The sequence below is a fragment of the Ipomoea triloba genome, chromosome 11 (genome assembly GCF_003576645.1).
Source record: "Ipomoea triloba cultivar NCNSP0323 chromosome 11, ASM357664v1".
Classification (NCBI taxonomy): domain Eukaryota; kingdom Viridiplantae; phylum Streptophyta; class Magnoliopsida; order Solanales; family Convolvulaceae; genus Ipomoea; species Ipomoea triloba.
The window spans coordinates 3,622,924-3,645,141 of record NC_044926.1 but is presented as its reverse complement, the minus strand read 5'-3'; the positions used below and the strand labels follow the sequence as shown (position 1 = coordinate 3,645,141).

The 22,218-nt window shown below is 36.0% G+C and overlaps 5 protein-coding genes across 7 annotated transcripts; 3 read left to right on the top strand and 2 right to left on the bottom strand.

Moving 5' to 3' along the window:
- Window positions 1-791: 791 nt before the first annotated feature.
- Window positions 792-2,077, bottom strand: LOC115997476 (thymidine kinase-like). Its single transcript, XM_031237034.1, has 3 exons — window positions 1,864-2,077; window positions 1,511-1,655; window positions 792-1,407 (listed from the first exon to the last, which is right to left on the bottom strand). Exons 1-3 carry the CDS (start codon window positions 2,034-2,036, stop codon window positions 1,006-1,008), a joined length of 720 nt encoding a protein of 239 aa, XP_031092894.1. The 5' UTR covers window positions 2,037-2,077; the 3' UTR covers window positions 792-1,005.
- A 380-nt stretch (window positions 2,078-2,457) lies between these two features.
- Window positions 2,458-4,622, top strand: LOC115995583 (N-acetyltransferase 9-like protein). The gene is made up of 6 exons (XM_031234656.1): window positions 2,458-2,680; window positions 2,788-2,859; window positions 3,047-3,134; window positions 3,549-3,681; window positions 3,911-3,949; window positions 4,243-4,622. Exons 1-6 carry the CDS (start codon window positions 2,506-2,508, stop codon window positions 4,324-4,326), a joined length of 591 nt encoding a protein of 196 aa, XP_031090516.1. The 5' UTR covers window positions 2,458-2,505; the 3' UTR covers window positions 4,327-4,622.
- Window positions 4,623-4,933: 311 nt separating this feature from the next.
- On the top strand, window positions 4,934-10,633 carry LOC115995581 (exopolygalacturonase clone GBGA483-like). Of its 3 annotated transcripts, none has more exons than XM_031234654.1 (3): window positions 4,934-5,155; window positions 9,003-9,320; window positions 9,774-10,633. In XM_031234654.1, the coding sequence occupies exons 1-3, from the start codon at window positions 5,024-5,026 to the stop codon at window positions 10,530-10,532; spliced, it is 1,209 nt and encodes a 402-aa protein (XP_031090514.1). In that variant the 5' UTR covers window positions 4,934-5,023; the 3' UTR covers window positions 10,533-10,633. The 3 variants fall into 3 exon arrangements, with proteins under 3 accessions (XP_031090514.1, XP_031090515.1, XP_031090513.1); XM_031234655.1 differs by lacking the exons at window positions 9,003-9,320; window positions 9,774-10,633 and adding exons at window positions 5,234-5,551; window positions 5,641-6,552 and having other exon boundaries at window positions 4,948-5,155; XM_031234653.1 differs by lacking the exon at window positions 4,934-5,155 and adding an exon at window positions 8,767-8,924.
- A 200-nt stretch (window positions 10,634-10,833) lies between these two features.
- Window positions 10,834-13,259, bottom strand: LOC115997167 (fasciclin-like arabinogalactan protein 7). Its single transcript, XM_031236673.1, has 2 exons — window positions 13,097-13,259; window positions 10,834-11,843 (listed from the first exon to the last, which is right to left on the bottom strand). The coding sequence occupies exon 2, from the start codon at window positions 11,841-11,843 to the stop codon at window positions 11,049-11,051; it is 795 nt and encodes a 264-aa protein (XP_031092533.1). The 5' UTR covers window positions 13,097-13,259; the 3' UTR covers window positions 10,834-11,048.
- A 2,540-nt stretch (window positions 13,260-15,799) lies between these two features.
- On the top strand, window positions 15,800-22,173 carry LOC115996377 (fimbrin-5-like). The gene is made up of 15 exons (XM_031235585.1): window positions 15,800-15,915; window positions 16,322-16,462; window positions 16,634-16,804; window positions 17,141-17,385; window positions 17,511-17,682; window positions 17,802-17,840; window positions 17,939-18,007; window positions 18,110-18,229; window positions 18,914-19,125; window positions 19,531-19,686; window positions 19,757-19,956; window positions 20,596-20,753; window positions 20,858-20,954; window positions 21,620-21,711; window positions 21,888-22,173. The coding sequence occupies exons 2-15, from the start codon at window positions 16,379-16,381 to the stop codon at window positions 21,984-21,986; spliced, it is 1,914 nt and encodes a 637-aa protein (XP_031091445.1). The 5' UTR covers window positions 15,800-15,915; window positions 16,322-16,378; the 3' UTR covers window positions 21,987-22,173.
- The last annotated feature ends 45 nt before the right edge of the window (window positions 22,174-22,218 follow it).

Genomic DNA, 22,218 nt, shown 5'->3' with positions numbered 1-22,218 from the left:
AATTTGAACTGTTATACATGCTGAGGAAGTCTTATTTTATTATATTACATAGTTTAGATATTAATAAATTACTAAGTTATTTAGAATCTAATAAGTAGTTATTTAGAAATTACTAAATAGTTATTTAACTTAATTATTTAGGTAGATTTCAACATATTACTTCTTCTTTTCCTTTTTTTCTTTCTTTAATTTTCCTTATGTTTTCTTTCCTATGATAGGAAAATTAAAGTATGTGCTCCATCTCAACTAAAAGCCTAAGCTAATAGTTGGACTGCACATATTATATTTATGCGCACAAACGTGTGCGGTGGATTTCCGAGCGTAACACGTGGAAGTGGAAGTCTCTTTTTGAGGGTGACGCGGAGATTCAAACCCATGATCTTTTGCATGGCTCTGATACCAAATTAAAGTATGTGCTCCATCTCAACTAAAAGCCTAAGCTAATAGTTGGACTGCACATATTATATTTATGCTCACAAGGAACACATAACATTCTACAAGTTCAAATTGTATTTTATTTTATTTTGTAAATTCTATTCCCAGTAATCCATTTTTTTTTCCAATTTCAATTTTAATAAACTGAAACCTGAAAACGGTAGGTTTCGTTTTGGTTATTATAGTATTCGATTCAATTCAAACCAAACCATGATCTTTCATAGTAGTTCTTCCACTTAATGAGCCACTAAATCACGGTGATTTAGTCTTCAGTATCCAACCAAACCAAAGTGTGGAGAGGGTATTTTGCCCCTTATGGGCAAGGAAATAGAACCCAACATGTGCACAATATGTTCTTTAGAAGTAATTAATTATTCATTGAACGACAAGAATTCTAATCCATTCTTTTTTTCTTCTAATAAAATCAAGATATATGGAGTACACAGCATACATATACTATCATAATTTATCTTCACACATATTAGGAAATACTTGATAGAGCATTTTCAAAGAACAAAACTTGTAAACAACCATAATTATGTAAACTAGGTACAATATAGGCTGGAAATATCATTGAGCAACTGATGAAGCTGCCTCTGCAATAAGCTCACCCTGCATCTTGCAAGACTCTAGGACCTTCTTTGTGGCTTCCATGGCAGAATTCCCATTGACATAATGCTCTCTACAAACAGGCATATACATATCACAACCACCAATTAGCTCTGTCTCTGTCTCTTCAGTCTTCCTATAGGTGAAAAATGCCTTTCTGCCACACAGTTCACATCTGGCAGTCAACTTTGTAACAGTGTCAGCAATTGGAATTATGTCAAGAACTGACCCAAAACTCCTCCTTAAATAGTCACCATCTAGGCCAGCAACAATCACAGTCTTCCCATCTGTGTCAGCAGCCCCACAGCAGAAATCATAAAGATCACCAAAGAACTGGGCTTCATCAATGCCAATCACATCCACCTATCAACACATGGAGCAGATTAGGGCTGTACATACATACATGAAATAATGGAAAACAGCTTAATTTATAGATATTTCAGAAGCATTGGCCTAAAAATGATACCTTTTCATAAGCTTCGATCCCTAAAGCTTGCTTGAATGAAGAGAGATCTGGCAATGCCCAGCAGGGGAATTTAGTGCCGTCGTGTGTGACAACCGCATCAACTGCATACCTCGTGTCCTTGCTCGACTTTATCATCACAACTTCTCTGCACAATTGCACATATTTACATTGTTTGATGTTTCAATTGTACAATTTTTAACTACAATTACACAATTGCGCAAAAATAATAACTTGAGTGACTCATTTAACACTTTTCCTCTTCTTTTTTTCCTATAATTGCTTAAGAAGAATATGAAAACTGATCATCGCGGGAGTACCAAACAGTATCCAAAAATTGAAATACAAAGAGGTACCTGCCGAGGTTGGACTCATATTTGACACGGCGGAGAAGGGCGGTAGTCTTGCCGGCGAACATGGGGCCAATGATCACGTGCACTTCTCCACCTGAGAGCAGCTGCTGAGGATTCATGCCCGCTCTCTGCGCCGGGTCGGGTACAGAAACCCGATGCTTGAACGCGCCAGACATATTGTGCAGTTGTTGTGTGATGTATGTGATCGCTATAAATGTCAATGCGTGAATTTGTGTGGGGAACGGGGAGTTTGATTTAGGGTTATATAGACCGTGGAAAGCCATGGAAACGTGCAGAGGAAGTGTTGCGGTTTTTTTGAAATTTGGAGGGAAAATCGATTTGCGAAACGTCGCTTTTTTGGCTCTTTTTGAAAATTTGGATGGAAGGAAGATGAAGACGAAGATGAAGGGAGCGGAAAATTAAAATAAGGCTTTTCTTTGGGCTTCATTATACACTGGCCCAATTTGAAACGGATTGAATATGACAAATTAAGGGGGTGTTTGGCTATGGTGTGGCCCAAATTATTTGTTCGAAGGCCCAATATAAAGCCCAGTAACACCTGCAACATAGCTTAAGCAGTTGTGGACTAATGGCGAATCTGCATGACTGTATGTTGACGCAGAGAGAACCAGAGAGGAGAGGAAAATGAAGGCGAGTGTAGAAGGGGAGAAGGTGGTGCTGGTACCGTACATGAGAGAGCACGTTCCGAAGTACCATGAATGGATGCAGGAGCCTTCTCTCCTCCAAGCCACTGGTTCTGAGCCGCTAACCCTAGACCAGGAATATGATATGCAGCTCTCTTGGACACAAGATCCCTTGAGTAATAGTTCACGCAATTGATTCTACTCAAACACGTTTGATTGAATTGAATAGGTGTTCTAATCTTTTAACATTTGATCTTTTGCTGCTGTGTTTCTGATTTTACAGAGCAGACTTTCATAGTGTTGGATAAGGAGCTGATTGTTGGAGACTTCTTCCATGGGGACGCGCATGTTGAAGGTAGGTAATCTGATCTTCCGAGAAGTAGAATAGTTCTTACTTCAATTGTTGCGGATAGAACCTAATTTCCAGAACTGTCTAGACTGAGGGCTTCTGTGATCAATTACAATTAACTTTTGCTAAGACTAAGAGATTGTGCTTGTTTATGGTGTGCATTGTTGTTCCTGATTCTATGCTCTTTTGGCAGCCATGGTTGGTGATGTGAATATATACATGAATGACTTGGATGATTCCCAGACTGCTGAGATTGAAATAATGATAGCAGAACACAAAAGGTATAAACATTTGCATTTCAAGTTTAGTAATTGTGTTATGTCATTCAGCGGTTTAGTATGGTAATGTCGAGAGCTCTTTTCCAATTTGATACATCTTCCAAGTTTCTAATCCTCCCTAGACGGTAGGTAATGGTAATAATACTGATTAACCTCAAGAGCAAACGAGGAATCTTATATCTTGCACTAAATTACTTAATTGTGTAGGAACTATTCCATTCCATTGTATGCAGTTAAATTGATTGTCGTATGTGCATCATTGCTTTTATTCTTGGAATTTACACAACAAGTTTGTTAATTTCCTGTGTATCGCCTGTCCAATGAGTTTGATATCTTTTTCCTTGTCATTTTTCTGAGTTTTCCACCTATCTTTTATATATTCTTTTTAGTTTTCACTTGGAGTTCTTGCTAGTGTAGTCGCGGCAAAGGGCTTGGTAATGAGACCGTTCTTTTGATGATGGCATTTGCTGTGGAGAAATTTGGGATCCATACCTTCCGTGCTAAAATCGGAGAGTCAAATAAAGCTTCTCTCAGCCTATTCCAAAAATTGGTATCTCAGTCCTCTCTGTAAAAACACACATGCATTCATATTTTACTAAACTAAGGCTCCTATTATTTTTGCATCTTTTGACTCTCCATTGTATGAGAGTTGTTTCGTTTGGCCAGGGGCCTCTTATGGGGCTGGATTGAACATGCATTTGCCATGTTTAATGTAACTTTGCATTGACAAATCTGAATCGCCAAAAAAAAATCTTAATGTTTTTTTTTTTTTTGGGTAGGGATTTGTGCAAACTTCTTACAGTCAAATCTTCAGTGAGGTGAGTTTTCAGTTCTATTACATACAACAGCACTTGATGTCACATAGTGGAAGTTCCTTTTGTCCCAAACTACTGCAAAAAACTGCGTTGATGAAGTCTGCAAATTGTTATTCCAAATTATGTTTCCTAGTATATTAATTTGACTGTGAAATTTGGTTATCTTAATGATACATGCAGTACTCAAATATGAATGGATCCATCATCCATCCAACATGATTACTCTGATCATCCCAAATATTGGAAAAGCTAAATCCTCCTTTGGTTTAGTATTGATTGATGTTTTCATCGGACAGGTAACACTGGAGTTACCAATAACCCGGGCAAAAGGCGAGGAGCTGCATCAACTGATTAGCAACACGGTTACACATTCGTCATAACTATTGGAAGATCTGTACTTTACTGTGATTAGAGATTCCAAGTCTGCTTATGAGCTTATCCAACCTGCTCTTCTCTGGATTGCTTCCAAAACCTCCACCTTAGCAAGTCAGATTGCCAGATTGGGACTCAAACTAATTTAGCAGTGATAGCTGATTATCAGGCCTGTATTTGGTTACACTGGTTGCCAAAATTGGCATTGCTGTATATCCCTTATTTTCTCTCTGATGTGATGGGATTTTTACTCCCAAAAAATACACTTATCATTTTTCAATAACAAATCGGCTTTCTTTCCCTACTTTAGCAAATTCTTTGATTTATAACTCAAACCATGGGTGAATAACAAACCACCTTTGTACTATGATTTAGGTTATTTAGGCACATGATGTATATGTGGTAATCTAAATATGTGTGAAGTTACATGAAAAGGTTGACATTTTCTAAGACATAGAAATCGCTAAATAAGGAAGAGAAATCCAAATGATTAGGAGTTTCAGTTGTGATTAATTGTGTGGTAGCAAACTTCTCTTTCTCACCTTATAAATACACACTCCCTATCATTTCAATTTCCCATCAACAATCCATCTGGATTTCAACCAGAAAGGAAAATAAAATAAAATAAAAAATAAAAAAATCTAAAAAAAATTAAATATTATATTAAAAAACAAAAAACTAAAAAACTAAAAAAAAAAAACAGGGATGGGTTCCAAGGTGATTCAAGCTGCATTGATTTTTTTCTCTGTGTCATATCTTGGAGCAACCGTACAAGGCATTGAGGTTGACGTTAAAAAATCCGGTGCAAAAGCCGATGGGAAGTCCGATGATACTGCGGTACAAACATACATGCAATAGTATTGTCTCTTTCTCTCTCTCTATATATAGTTTGATTGTGTTTTGTGGTTTGAATAGGCTTTTAAAAAAGCTTGGGATGAGGTATGCAAAGCGACGGAGCCAAGCACGCTCACGGTTCCGGAAGGCAAGTATACGGTGGGTCAGCTTGGGTTTCTAGGTCCTTGTAAGAGTGCCATAACATTTAATGCGGAAGGCGCCGAGTTTATTGCGCCAACTGACCCCACTCAGTTTAAAACACGAGATGGATGGATTTTGTTCAGCATGGTTAAAGACTTGACGGTCTCCGGTGGCACTTTCAACGGCCAGGGTTCCGCTGCCTGGAAAATAAACAATTGTAACAAGAGTTTCGATGGAAATTGTAGAAACCTCCCCATTGTAAGTACTCCAACGCCCTCTCATTATTGATATTCTTTAATTTTCTTTGTTATTATTAATTAAGAATTTAAATCTATATTTTTAAATAGAACTTGAACCTAGGCACGTTGACAAACTCGGTGGTGAAAGGAGTAACGTCTGTGGACAGCAAGTTTTTCCATATGAATGTGATACAGTGCAAGAACCTAACGCTGAGTAAAATCACCATCACGGCGCCGGGGGACAGCGCAAACACCGACGGAATCCACATCGGGCGTTCCAACGGGGTTACTGTGAACGGCGCCGACATAAAGACCGGCGATGACTGTATCTCATTCGGGGACGGCAGCCAGCAGGTGACCGTTGAGAATGTGAAATGCGGCCCTGGCCATGGAATCAGTATCGGAAGTTTAGGAAAATACCCTAATGAACAACCTGTGATGGGAGTGACCGTCAAACATTGCACACTCTCTAATACTTTGAACGGAGTTAGGATCAAGACATGGCCGGCGTCTCCAAACGGCGTTGCCACCGGCATGCACTTCGAAGATGTGACGATGGAAAACGTCAGCAACCCAATCTTGATCGATCAGGAATACTGCCCCTGGAATCAATGCAAGACCGGTGTCCCGTCCAAAATAAAGATCAGTGACGTTAGCTTCAAGGACATAAAGGGGACGTCGGCGACAAAGGTGGCAGTGAAATTACTATGCAGCCCCGGAGTACCGTGCGACAAAGTAGAGCTAAGCGGGGTAAACTTGGAATATAAAGGAACCAACGGCAGCGCCATATCTGAATGTGACAACATTAAACCAACACTCTCCGGCAAAAACAGCCCTCCAATTTGTGATGCCGCTAAAGCTTAATCACTCTGTGTAAGCCCGTCTCAAAGTAGTATTAGATTTAAGTACGTGCTTGTAAATAAACAGCGCCCCTTACGTGTTTGTATATATGCACGGCACGATTGAGTGGTGAAATTTGTTATTACTATTTATCAATAATATCATTCATCTTTTCTAAAACGATAAAACACTTATGCAATATTCCTCTACATCGCTCAGGATTTGGTTTATAATTACAAACTAAGTGAGTACTTGCCTATTGTTGCTAGTGCCTTCTTTCTCCTTAACATTTTTGTTCATTTTCTTGGTCCAGTGATGGCATATATCTGTCAAACTACAAATTTTGTAATTTTTTTTTCTTTAATATAAATTGGTTAAATGTGTCTCTTAGAAGTTAGATAGACACTATGAATATTTTAATTTTTATCCTTTTTTTTTTATTGTAATATAATTTTTTTTAACAACCCCGGCCTCTTTTGCTGCATGCAATATCTTTAATTTTACTTGAAGAACAAATTTGTTACTATAATTTTTATTTTTTTTTTGTAAATTCAATATTGTTACAAGTTTTTATATGAAACTTATTTGTTATGATTAAAAGGAGAATTTTATGTCATATTATAACATTTTTTTGTAAGAAAATTATAAAGGTTAAGAATTGAAGTTTGTAAGAATTTTTCAATTTAAAATTTTAGTGACTTTTGTAACTTTTCAAAATAAAAAGGTTCAGATCAGCTAATGACTTTTATAAATTCATGCGAATCTATAATTTTAACAGTTTGTATATAAATTGTTGACTGTATGTCCGTGTCTAGCTATTCCTATAAGCCCCTTATATGATGACTTTTGGTATTGGTATAGTGATCCCGGGATTGTTATACGGTCAAGAGTGGCTATAGGGACATTATTGGGGAATTCTCAACTAGTCCTGAGATTTTTAATAAATGGAATTCTCTTTTGAAGCTTAACATCCTCCAAGTGGACCTTTATGTGGAGAGCAATCATCGTATTTATCCTCAACATCACCTGTGTTAAAATCCTATGTTGGCATTGTTATTGATGATTGTAGGAGGTCAATGTCTACTTTCTCCTCTTGTTCTTTTCATTTTGTTCCTAAGCAAGTCTAATTTGATAGCTCACTCTTTAGCCTCTAAGACTTATACTCAAGATATTTTTATGTATTGGAATTCTATCCCTCCTGACTTTGTTTCTTCTCTCTTGCATATCCATTAATCTATCTCGGTTACTTTCAAAAAAATTTAAGGATAACATATATATTTCACCACTCATGGGGTGCTGATCCTTATATACATAACACCACCCTGGCAAAAACATGCCAAATCAACCAAAAAATCTTTGCTACCTCTTGATGCACAGTACGTACAGCTATTGAGTTACACATATATGAAATTGAGAAGATGCGGGCTTCTTGATTTTTCATTTTTCAACTTAATTAGAAGTCTCACACATTATATATATAATTGACTAATAAATGAATATCTAGATATATTGTACAGTATTTTTAAATGGATTAGCCTCCTTCAATAACATATAAACATTACATTTATTGGAACCCTTCAATTGGATGTAGTATATATGATCTCCATCTTCATTGGTTAATTCAAATTTTAAATTTTCATTTTTTTTTTCAAATTTCTTACATTTTTTTTTGAATTATAGATATAAATACACTTTATGTTTTACTTTCTCTATAAAAAAAAATTATTATTATTTCAATAAATATACCCACCTCAAAATTCATAATTCCCTCCCCAAATCCTAAACCTAAAGTTTTAACCTATTGCTTGAAAAAGGATAACTGAGTGAGTAAAACATGATTCATTGATTCTTATATCAAAAAATTGCAAGTTCGATTAATGTTAACGTCCTTTTGGTCAAGCCTATCGTCCAATGCCTTTCTAGTACAATTTTTGGACAATTACATAATATATAATAAGAAAATGAGAGTTAAAATTATTAGTGTGTTAGTTTTTTTTTTTTTTGACATATACCAACCGAAATAAGTTTGTGTCCATACATTAATATTTAATTAACTTATTTATATCAATGATAAAGTCCAAACAATTAATTAGGAATTGAAGAATTAAAATAGTCCAGTCATTACTACCTGTTAAACAATAAATAAGAGGAGAAACCTACAAATCTACAATCTAGTTGGAACCAAACACTTGGGAACACATCCAAAATAGTTTTCCTAATATTATGCATGTCCATATTTGTGATAGCTAATTTTCATCCTCATCCTATAAATACAGTCCTGCTCATTTTATATTCCGATCCATTAGCAGTCCATTTGGACTTTAACCAGAAAAAAAAATAAAAATAAAAATAAAAAATAAAAAATAAAAAAAGAAATATTAAAAAAGCAAAAATTTAAAAAAAAAATAAAAATAACAGGGATGGGTTCCAAGGTGATTCAAGCTGCATTTATTTTTTCTTATGTGGCATATCTTGTAGCAACAGTACAAGGTGTTGAGGTTAACGTTAAAACATCCGGGGCAAAAGCTGATGGGAAATCTGATGATACTGCGGTACAAACATATATGCAATAGTATTGTCTCTTTCTCTCTCTCTCTCTATAGTTTGATTGTGTTTTGTGGTTTGAGTAGGCTTTTAAAAAAGCTTGGGATGAGGTATGCAAAGCCACGGAGCCAAGCACGCTCACGGTTCCGGAAGGCAAATATATGGTGGGTCAAATTGGGTTTCTAGGTCCTTGTAAGAGTGCCATAACATTTAATGCGGAAGGGGCCGAGTTTATTGCGCCAACTGACCTGAGTCAGTTTAAAACACGAAGTGGATGGATTTTGTTCAGCATGATTAAAGACTTGACGGTCTCTGGTGGCACTATGAATGGCCAAGGTTCTGCTGCCTGGAAGATAAACAACTGTAACAAGAGTTTCGATGGAAATTGTAGAAATCTCCCCATCGTAAGTATTCGAACACCCTCTCATTATCGGATCTTATTATTACTAGTGTTTCACCCATGGATGCACGAAAAAAATTTGTTATTATGAATTTAAATAAAAAAAATTAAAAAATTAAAATATATTAAAATGTATAATATAATAATATAGTTGAATTTTCATATATTTGGTCAAGTATCTATTATCATAACATACAAAATTAAAATTTTGTATGATTAAATGATTAATATAATCTCTAATAATGTACGTATTTAGATAAATTTATAGAAAAAATTTTACATGATTAAATTGAATTATTCCTAATCGTATTTCATATATATTATAATTCTAACAATATGAATAATAACTACAAAGATTATACTTAGAAATGAAAAAATGTAAATTTTATATTTTATATATGTGATTTTAAACTCTGATTAGAAGCATTTTCTTATTCAAATCTATATTTTTAAATAGAACTTGAACCTGGGTACATTGACAAACTCGGTGGTGAAAGGAATAACGTCTGTGGACAGCAAGTTTTTCCATATGAATGTGATACAGTGCAAGAACCTAACGCTGAGTAAAATCACCATCACGGCGCCGGGGGACAGCGCCAACACCGACGGAATCCACATTGGGCGTTCCAACGGGGTTACTGTCAACGGCGCTGACATAAAGACCGGCGATGACTGTATCTCATTTGGGGACGGTAGCCAGCAGGTGACCGTTGAGAATGTGAAATGCGGGCCTGGCCATGGAATCAGTATCGGAAGTTTAGGAAAATACCCTAACGAACAACCGGTGATGGGAGTAACCGTCAAACATTGCACACTTTCCAATACTTTGAACGGAGTTAGGATCAAGACGTGGCCGGCGTCTCCAAACGGCGTCGCCACCGGCATGCACTTCGAAGATGTGACGATGGACAACGTCAGCAACCCAATCTTGATCGATCAGGAATATTGCCCCTGGAATCAATGCAAGACCGGTGTCCCGTCCAAAATAAAGATCAGCGACGTTAGCTTCAAGGACATAAAGGGGACGTCGGCGACAAAGGTGGCGGTGAAATTACTATGTAGCCCTGGAGTACCGTGCGACAAAGTGGAGCTAAGCGGGGTGAACTTGGAATATAAAGGAACTAACGGCAGTGCCATATCGGAATGTGACAACGTGAAGCCAACACTGTCGGGCAAAAACAGCCCTGCAATTTGTGATGCTGCTAAAGCTGCTTAGTTACTTAAGCCCGTCTCAAAGTAGTATAAGACTCGTTTGTAAATAAATAGCTTAGATCAGTGTGCACTTATGCTGTTATGCATAGATGCACTAGATCAAACAGCGCCCCCTTCGTGTTTGTATATATGCACGATTGAGTGGTGAAATTTGTTATGTTACTATTTAGTATTTATTAATAGTACCATACATCTTTTTTATTTTATTTGTCTGGTACTTAATATTAACTAAATTGTCCATAACTGATCGGTTCAAACCAACAAAATCAATAGTACAATTCGTACTAGGAGTTGAACTTATAACCTTGTGATTACCACGTCAAAAGTCAACTTAGGTTAGAGTGGCCCTGGATGTTTCAATTATGAAATACAATCATCTGCTAATAGAAATACTAATAAGCCATTTGTGTACAACAATTGTAATGAATAGGAGAGAACCAAAAGTATATGACAAAAAGGTGGGAGACAATTGAACCAATGTGAACTCCACAATAGCAGCAGATAACTTACTGCAAGAAGCTTATAAGAAGAGAAGGGCAGATCCACCCACAATGGCCAACACCAAATGGTTGAGAAGACCCAAGCTTGTTATCTTGTGAGAAGAGGATGGAGGTGATGAAGCTGGAGATGCAGACGAGTCGCCACTGGCGCCTTTGTCCCCAGCCGGGGCATCTGCAACGGGGGCGATATCTGGTGCTGGTGCAGGTGCAGGGGTCGGGGGAATGTCGGTCCCAAAGATGGCTTCGGGAAGGAGAACCCCGTCTACCTGATAAACAGCAACAGGGAAAGTTGCCCGCACTGCACTGCTGATTTTGGTACTAGTCCACCCGGAGTTTAGGTGCACAGTCCCGGAGACGTCTGTGAAGTTCAAACCGTAAAGTTGTCCACCAGCAAAGGTATTTATAGGGCTGAATTGGCTGAGGTTTCTGAAGTCTGCGAGGGTGTAGTAATGTGGCAGCGCGTGGAAAAGGCAGAGCGACTTGAGCTGGCCAGCAGTGAGGTTGGAGAGCGAGACCTTCTTCAGCTTCGAGAACGCTTGGTCTTTGGGCACAAAGAGCGTGATTCCTTCCTCTGTATCGTTGGCTTGGTTTTGGAAAGTTTCTATGACTTTGGTCGATTCGAGGTAGTTAAGGAAGGTGTGGAATGGGCCAGCAACCGTGAGTAAGTCCGTGAGGTTCACATGTTCGGGGGCGGGTGCAGGCGCTGGAGGTAGGCTCGGTGGTTTGGCAATGCCCTGTGCATTAACAACGACCCCGACTGAAGAATAACATATCAGCAGACTAACCAGCATCACGACAGCCCTGGCACAATCCATCTTGCAAAGCAACAAGACCGTAATTAGATGACCGATCACAATAGCATTGGACCTATGCTCTAAGAGCCGAGATATTTTAAGCATTTCGTATGAGATACAAAGAGTGGACAAACGAGTGTTTGTTGTAGAACAAGGTCATTCAATGGCAACTAACAAACAACAAATCAATTAATATTTTCTTGCAAGTTATCAATTTGCTAGTTATGATATGCACTTGGTCAATTGCCATTTGAGCTATGCGATCTTACACCAGAAGGCTTGGCACACTATAACAGCTAATCGTATTACCTATTTGGCAATTGGCAATGTCAAAAAGATAGGCACTACTAGTTATTGCAATGGAGAGACATGCCAGAGGGTTCAGAAACATTATATTTCGAAAACATTAAAGATGAGAAAAACCACAGTTCAGAACTGTTAACTATAATGGGGTTGGTTGACTCAAGTACTCAACTGCTTTCATTAGACCAAGAAACAGCTAAAGGTGAGTTCTAATGGTCTCAAGTCATTCGCGGCCTGCTCTCGCCTTAGCTTCTCTCTTGAGCTAAACACTACCTAGTTACCCTACATTTGCAAAATCCTAAGCACGACCTTAGTAGGCAACTGCACATCTAGACGACTTTCTGATACCATGTTACAATTTAAGATTGGATCGAGGTCGAATACAATGTATACAGGTCAACCAATTAGATAGTCCAACTGTCCAACCCATGGCATTACAAGCCCAACTCTTTTACTCTAATTTTTCAAAGTGGACTCTCTCAAGAGATTCTAATCCAGCCTCCTCCATCCCCCATCACATGTACCAAAGAATACACACACACACACACATATATACATATACCCAAGACATAATTTAATTGAAGTCTAACTACTTCAGGGATCCAAGGTTAATATTTTCTTCTTTTAAACTCAAATTCTATACATTTTTATATCCAACCAGGGACCCAACATTTTCAGCATTATAAAAATGACTAGTAGATCTCAGAACTTTGACCCTTACATCCAACCAAAAAATAATAATAATAGTAATAATTGAAAGAAGAAACCTAGATGCCATTTCACTTCAGGAATGCACAATTCATAGTTCAGCTTAGTTGCAAATTCAGTAATAATAAGCCAAGCAACAGATAAAACAAGAAACTTGAAAACCCAGAACAGTGAAACTCTTAAACATAAATGCAAACACATAAAATGCAATGCTGTAAGATAAATCAACAGATCAAGAAGAGGGAGAGAATGAGAGAGCAAACCTGGAGAGACCCAAGGAGAGTATGTAGCAGAGAAGAGAGAGAGAGAAGTTTGATTTGGAGATGGAAGCTGAAGCCAAGAAGAGGAGAGTATTTATATAGTAAAAGGGTAGACAGGAGAGTGATTAGAATTTATTAATTCAGTGCTGGAGTTGACACTTGAAAGGAGAGTACGCGGTCTATTCTGGGAACGTGAAGGGATTAACTGGTGAAAAGGATCTGAGAATGGCGGGGGAAAAACATATAATTAAATTGAAATTATTACAAGCCCCCCATAATTAGCATTGTTGCTGTCTTTGCTGTTATTTGTTTTGGGAAATTAACCTTAAAGAAAAAGGCTTGTGGTTGGAGTTGGTCATTCCTTGTCATCTTCATTCTTGATTTCTTGACAGCTACCCAAATCCCAACCACTAATTTTTTATTGTTTCCCATTAATCTTGTTTGTTACACGGATTGTCGGTCTTTTTCCAATTTATATGAACTCACATTCATAATAATCATAGTTTTTTTTTTCCGATAAAAAACGCAACCCGCTACACAAATGTGCACTCTGGATAAAACTTACATTGTAATCTTTGTTGACCTGATGAGTTATGACACTAACTGACAAAGGACTACAAAAATGTAAGAGTTACCAAACTAATTATCCGACCAGATCAATAAACAATTATATTGGTTCGGGTTTAAATGATTTGACATTTTTGTTATTTTACCCTAAAAGTGGTTTGGTAAGCCTAACGTTTAGATAAGAAAATAATAAACTAAACATGCATTTACAAGTGTTATATTCAATACGAGTGGTGTTTGTTGAAGATACGAGACCCTAGTTTGGACACTTGATGGCTTCTAAAAACTGCTCGCATTAATCAAAGTATATGTCTCTAGAGTCCTGTATGCTATGCAAATTGCTAGGTTGAGGTGTAGCACTGGGAATAGAGATCTTGCAAATGACCGTGTACAAGTTTCAATACTCGTCACCTAGTATAAAAAGGGTGAAAAGTACACGACACCTCTATCTAGCTAAAGACGGCAATTGAAAGTTGTTTAAACGTGCTTAGTCCTCCATGCCCATAATACCCAAAAAAAAAAATCAATTTACAATATGCAAGAGCATTATCAACAACTAATTATGTCATTTTCACAAACTTGTAATGTATATATGATTTTTATTTTTTTTGCAAACATATATGATTTTTTATTTAATAACTTAATAATAAAAATTATAAATCGATTGACTCAATTATCATTACTATTTGAATTAGATGTATAATACATTCATTGGTGCCACAATTTTAAAGATTACTTCTAATCAAATGTCCCATTGCTTTCTTGTATAGACTAAGTACTTGAGTAGTTGGGAATATCATTTGATTTACATATACACACTATCATCATTTCACTCAAAAACAAAATACAATAAAAACCTTAAATAAGAAATACAATTATTTTCAATTTTACTCCATCAATTATTGTATTTTCTTATCAATTTTTTTTCACATTAGTATATGGCTATCAAATTCTGACAACATTTTATCCATTTAATGAATTTGTCTTAACAAAAAATGGTAGTCATGCACCCAATGCAAAAATAAATAAATAAAGTATGCAGTAATAATAATTAGGGAATAAATGTTTGAAATAACTCCAATAAATACATAAATAAAAGTTAGGAGAAGTGTTAATTAAGTTTCTAAACTTATAATTTTTGTGCAATTATGTCATTAAACTTAAAAGTTGTGTAATTGAAAATAAACAATCAAATATTTACAAGTAAATCATTAAACAAGTAAAATATGTGTAATCGGGTTTAAAAAAAAATTTCTAAAGCAACTTGAGTTGAAAATACTTTAGTATTTCCTCCCAACTAACACAATATATGAAAGAGAAACTACTCATGCATATCCTGTAAGTAATGTGGTTCAATTTTATTGGAAGAAATAAAAAAAAAATTGTACATATTTTACATGTTCAATGTCTCAATTGCACACATTTTGAGTTCAATAGCCTAATTACACAAAAGTTATGGAGTGTTTGGTAAGTAACTAATAGCTGACTGATTTAGTTGGATGTATTATCAATTTTGACTAGCTAATAGTATTAGTTGTTTATAGAAATGTGTTTGATAAATTAGATGCTTACTCACATATAAAGACATAATAAGTATATTGTGCTACTTATTTAACTCTTAAAGTACTTTTACAATTTATTGTTATTGGTGTGTTGTTTTTAATTATTTTTGTTTTATTAATAATGTTATAATTATAAAGAAATACTTCATAGTTAATAATAATTCAACATAACGATTAACAAAATTATATGTGTGTGTAAGTTTCTTAAGCTAAGAGTCAATTCAAATGTCAAGTTTTAAGCGATTGTACTGATATTGAAAATGTACATTTGAATAACAATTGAGTAAATATAAAATAATATTAATAACCAATAACTATTAAGAATAAAATCAAATTTTAAAATGATAATGCGATAGACTGATATCAATAAGTTACTAAGAGTAGCTTCTATTTAATCCAGCAAACAGAAAAAAATAAAAATTGATCAAACAAGTAAAACTCACATAAGTAATTTTCCGAACACCCTATATGTTTAGTGGTTTAATTAACATTTTTAATAAACTATAATTTCATACCATTCCAGTATTTAGCGGGTCTGACAGGTAAAACTGTTTATTCTCTTTTCTCTCTGGATTTTCAATTTTCATCTTACTTTGTCTCTCTCTCTTCGAGTTCCAGGAGTACGACGGCGATCAAACAGGAAATGGAGATGAATTCCGCCTGCAATGACGATCTCATCACTGATTTCTAAAGGTTATTGTTAGCGTGACATTTCTTAGATTTTTGGATTTTGAGACTTAGATGTTTGAAGAATTGAATCTATGAACTATGATTGTACTCTTGCACTCCACGTGTTATTCATCGTTCTCAAGATGAATGTGGCTGTGTTCGATCATATGATGCGTTTGTCTGGAAAAGTACACCGGGAACATGCACTTTGAACCTTAAGCACAATGTCCGACTTGCTGCTAGCTAGCTTCATTTTGACGTATCGATGGAGTCTTGAATTATATGCATTCTAGCTAGCAATTGATAATTAAGTGGTGTACTCTTTTTGTACAAAAGTAAAGTAGGATCTCTATATTTGTGTATGTTGTAATGTATTTCTCCTTTGATTTTTGTCCAGTCTACTTCATACATATTTTCCTTCTTGCAACAGGATATTCTTAATTGATTGGATCGTTTGAATTGTTAAAAGGGGGAAAGAGAAAAAAAAATGTCTTATGAGGGTGTTGTAGTTTCTGATCCATGGCTGCAGAGCCAATTTACTCAAGTCGCGCTGCGTGACCTCAAATCCAAGGCATGTCACTGCATGATTACTCATTCTATTTCTTTGAATTAATAATTCCACTTCAGATTTGTTCTTGTCATAGCAGCGTACTATTATAATTTTTGTTGCATGCAAATTCCATGTCTGTGTTGCCTTGTTGGTTATTGATGGTGACATCCTAAAGTACTACTGGTATAACAGTTTCTTGCTGCAAGAAATCAATCAGGAAAGGTCACCCTGGAAGATCTGCCAGCAATTATGTCCCAATTAAAGGCATTCAGTAATGTGTTCAGTAATGAAGAAATTAAGGCTATATTGACTGAGTCATCCTCTGACTTGAAGGAGCAATATGATTTTGAATCCTTCCTTCGAGTGAGTATAAGGTCCTCTCATACTACATATGCCCTTTTCTTCTTTTATTCGATTCTCTTCTTTCTCAATGTGTACATGCATACTCTATAAGAAGCTTCGTTTCATCACAATTTGCTTTTTTACTTTGCGTGTACTTAGTGTCATTGCCTGAATCTTCTTACATGTCACCCTGAAGTAATCAAAAGTTGTGTAATGGGCTTGGATGTGTACATTTTGCATTCCACAGTGCTGTTTTGTCATTGTCATTTAGTAATCTCTTTATTGCATTCATCATGCTCCAAATTTAGTTAAGCTGAGGTTCTATGAGGTATCCTAAGGCAGATTCTTTTTGGGTAGGCATTTCTAAATCTACAGGCACGGGCTCCAACAACATCGGGTAATTCAAAATTAAAAGCCACCACCACTTTTCTGAAAGCTACCACAACACTACTTCGCCATACCATTAGTGGACCAGAAAAGGCCTCTTATGTGGCACACATCAATAGTTTTCTTGGAACTGATAAATTCTTGAAGGATTATCTTCCTTTAGATCCATCAACCAATGCGCTGTTTGATCTTGCAAAGGATGGTGTGCTTCTGTGGTAAGCATAAAGAATTGTTGCAATTATTCTTTTCATGGACAATATCTAGTTTAACATCTTGTCCCATCCTCTAGCACCTTTTAGTATGCATGCTTTGATCCCCTTAATCATTTGGTGTTGTGCAGTAAGCTCATTAATGTTGTTGTACCTGGCACAATAGATGAACGAACTATTAATACCAAGAAAGTTCTTAATCCATGGGAAAGAAATGAGAACCATACACTTTGCCTCAATTCTGCAAAGGCTATTGGTTGCACAGTGGTCAACATTGGTACACAGGATCTAGTTGAAGGAAGAGTATGTGAAGTCTATCCTAGCTATCTGTTATAATATTCTTATAAATTTTCATCATCAATATAAAATCTGATGAACCTCCTCCTCACCCGCTCTTTCTTTCTTCTGGTTGTTTTTATTAGCCACATCTCATCCTTGGATTGATTTCTCAAATGATCAAGGTATTCTCCAACACCAAATTATTTGGAAGTCAATGAACTATTGAAATTTAATAGTCTTTCACTATTCTCAGTTCTCTTATTTTCATTTATGATAACAGATACAACTCTTAGCTGATATCAACCTGAGGAAAACTCCACAACTTCTGGAATTGGCAGAGGATAGTAAGGTTGCTAGCTGTTGATTGATTTTTCCGTGGGTTATAACACAAGTAGTCAAATAATGGATTTGCATTTGTACCAGGTTGAAATAATTATAGTAAAATTTGTAGGACGTAGAAGAGCTCCTGAGCTTATCTCCAGAAAGAATGTTACTGAGATGGATGAATTTTCATCTGAAAAAAGTGGGCTACAACAAGAAGCAGGTTGCAAATTTTTCTTCTGATTTGAAGGTGAGATATTCCATACTAGACGCTTTTGAATTTAACAGGGATATAATTAAAAGAACATATTTTATATGTAAAATTAATATGCTTATACTTCTGGTGAAGCCTAACTCTAAAACATATATCCCACCCCTCAGCTATTTAAGAGGAAATATATGCATAATTTCAACTTTTACATATGCAACAGATCTTACCTATATACTTCCATTGAAAACTCTACACATAGTATCACATACTGTGAAAATATTACAAAAGGAATACCAACAAGAGTGCTCAATCTGTGCGCACCTTGTGAACTACTTACTCTCCTACAATTTCTGCTTGTAAAACTCCATACAGCAACCATCAGGCCAGGAGTCTTCCCATATTTCATGTTTCCGGCTTTATTTTGGACAAGTAACAGGTCTAATGAGTTGATGAATCTGTTGTTTCTGTACCTTCAACCGAATAAAACCATTAGTTTTAACAAAATCTCTTGAGGGTAAGAAATAGAAGAGCTGAAAAGCTGCTTAAAAATCTAATTGATAGTTCTGAATCCCTCATGTGAATTAATTATGAATTTCAAAAAAAATCAATTAGTTTACAAATTTTAGCATTCTTGTTTAAAAATAGCATGTTTAATTATGTTGCAGAAGTGCTGCAATTAATTTTTTAGGTTATACTCTGTATAAGAAACTATTTTACTTGCAGGATGGAGAGGCCTATGCTCACTTGCTTAATGCTCTTGCTCCGGAACATGGCACAACCAACACACTTGAAACAAAAGATCCTACTGAAAGAGCAAACTTGATTCTTGAACATGCAGACAAATTGGGTTGCAAAAGATATCTCACCGCAAAGGATATTGTTGAGGGATCAGCAAATTTAAATCTTGCATTTGTTGCTCAGTTATTCCAACACAGGTCAGATGCTTTAATCTAACCGTTGCCCTGGTTAAAGTATACTTTCTTCTATCTTCTAAATCATTAAGACCATAAGATTAACCTCCTAATCCTAGTGTTCCATCTCAGGATCTAATGAACCCAATGTTTCATCTGTACAATTACAGTTTTTGTCTCAGTGCTCATGTCAATTCACTCAATTTTTTGTGACAAGGGAATTTGATGTGTTCTGCAGCTATTTGACTAGTGAATTACTGAATATACATCTTTCTCCTGCTTCATTGGCATAATTCATTGTGGAATCATATGATTCTTTTTCCTTTTAACCTGACTTGGTTTTTGACATAAATTTATGATGTTCATCTCATTTAAACTCCTTTCTTACTTGATTGCCCTTCAGTACTTGACATGTGACTTATATTACAGGAACGGATTGTCCCTTGCCAACTCAAAGTTTTCTTTTGCTACAATGATGAATGACGATGATCAAACTTCAAGGCAAGAAAGATGCTTCCGTTTGTGGATTAACAGCCTTGGAATAGCTACGTATGTCAATAACTTATTTGAGGATGTTCGAACTGGGTAAGGTTACATCTTCTTGTGAATATTTGAACTTTGCAAACACTACTCGGATTGACCTTCTTATACACAGGTGGGTTCTCTTGGAAGTCCTTGACAAAGTTTCCTGTGGATCAGTTAATTGGAAGCAAGCTACAAAACCTCCAATCAAGATGCCTTTCCGAAAAGTTGAAAATTGCAACCAAGTTATTGATATTGGAAAGGAATTAAATTTCTCGCTTGTAAACGTCGAAGGAAATGATATCGTGCAAGGAAACAAGAAGCTCATATTAGGTAAGCATTCTCCCTCATTAAATGAGAAGGGGGTTTAGAAGAGACTTTACTCTGATTATTACTTTTGAGTTCCCCTTTATTCCATCTAAAAGCTTTATGTATGTTCGTTCATTTATGTAGGTTGGAACAGTAATAAGATGTTTCTCCTTCTTTTTTTTTTTTTGAAAACAGATGTTTCTCCTTGTTATATAAGAACTTTGCTTTGAATTATGAAGATTGATGCTAGATGTGTGTCCTTTCAGTGTCTGACATATTCTGTAATTCTCCAAAATTGTACTTCCAATCCTAGATATGGTCCGCATAGTTATGGAAATGCCTCAAAACTGTGAGAATGTGGCATGGCTGAGGCAGATGTCCATGATAACTTTCTACAACTTATGATGCTTCTTAGCCACTAAGGACACTAAACCCTAGGTTGATCTATCAATTGCATGTGTTATTTTCTTTTCGACTGTTCTAACTTTTAGACAAAGGTAAAGAAAACAATAACAACAAATCTGTTACTGTCAGTGTGACTTTTAAAAATAGAACCTATGCTTTGATGTCAATTGTCTGCTGATGTTTAAAATGTCCTTGATTTTCTGAAGAACTAGTAACTGCATCCTTTGAAGATCAATTCTTTTTTTTTTGGTCTTCCAGCTTTTTTATGGCAGTTGATGAGGTTTAGTATGCTCCGACTTTTGAAAAACTTGAGATCATACTCTCAAGGAAAGGAGATAATAGATACTGACATACTAAACTGGGCAAACAGAAAAGTGAGTAGTGCAGGCAGAAAAAGGCAAATGGAAAGCTTCAAGGTTATAGAGAATCACTTAACTATGTTTGTATACATGATGGCCCGTCTTCTTTTTTTTTTTTTGGGAATCACCTTTAAAGCATTGTATTCTAACAATGGTTGCAGGACAAAAGTCTTTCAGATGGAATGTTCTTTCTTGAACTTTTAAGTGTTGTGGAGCCAAGGGTTGTAAACTGGACCCTTGTAACCAAGGGGAGAACAGGTAGGATCTAAGAACTCATTAGAGTTTATTGTCTTAAGGCATATATTAGGTTTTGCTTCCTCCTACCCAACCACCTGCCAGTCTGCCACAGCCCTGGTAAAAGAGTAATGGATATACAGACTTTATTAGGGCATCCCAATGGCGATATATGTCTTCCAACTCAACTCCTCCTAAGCCACTTGACAAATGAAAAGGCAAAAGTTGTCAATATGCGTGGATACATCATACATAGTTGTATCCACATATTGGCAAGCTATTTAAAATAAAAAGGCTGAAATCTATCTGTTTGTTGCACTCATGCACCTGCAAGCGAATAGTTGTCTGTCACTTCTCTTCTTTCCTTTTTTTTTTCTTTTATCTTTTTTTTTTTGTTTATCTTGACATGATTGAATACATGATCAATTTGCTAGACACGAAGTGGCAATGCTTGTTTCATTTATTTCAGTTACACTTTTTGGACAAGTTATCCTTATAATATACTCCTCATTGGATGATGTGTTGAAAATATATGGATACTGGATTGATGTGGACACAGAAATATCCCTAATATTGTAGATGACTTTAGTATTAAGTTTACTTCTTTATGGTGGTTCTTATAGTGTTCTGTTTGAAGTGAAATAAGCATACTAATGTATGTTCTGAATATCTTCTGATTACAATTGCAGACGAGGATAAGAAGCTAAATGCAACTTATATAATCAGCGTTGCTCGGAAGATTGGGTGCTCGATCTTTTTGTTGCCCGAGGACATAATAGAGGTAAGACATGCATCAAAAGAGCAAAGCAGCATTGCTTATGGAGCAAGAGCGTTAAGCCTTTTTGCATATCTGATATTTTTTTTTCTAACTTCATGCATGCTTCAGCTCATTATCTTAATGAATGATTTGGTATTTACATATTTAGAATTTTGGTGATGTGGCGCCCTTTGGTACAGGTGAACCAGAAAATGATTCTCACGCTGACGGCAAGCATAATGTGTTGGAGCTTAGAGAAGAAAGCAAAGGAGTCGGAGAGCGATAAAGATAAAAGGTAGTGCAAGCTTCCATTTCTATGCAGAACTGCAGTGAGCAGCCTACTGCCAGGAAAGATTTTGAACAAATAGTAACAGAATTTTTCGTTTCTTTTCTTTTCTTTTTGTTTTTTAATGTTTACAAAGATATCTAATACCACTTTGAATATTGTAGTCCCCGCATTGCGTGGTGTTGGTGGGAAAAAAAATTAACAAAATACAAATTTTTTATGTACAGGAATTAAGTACTCTGTCA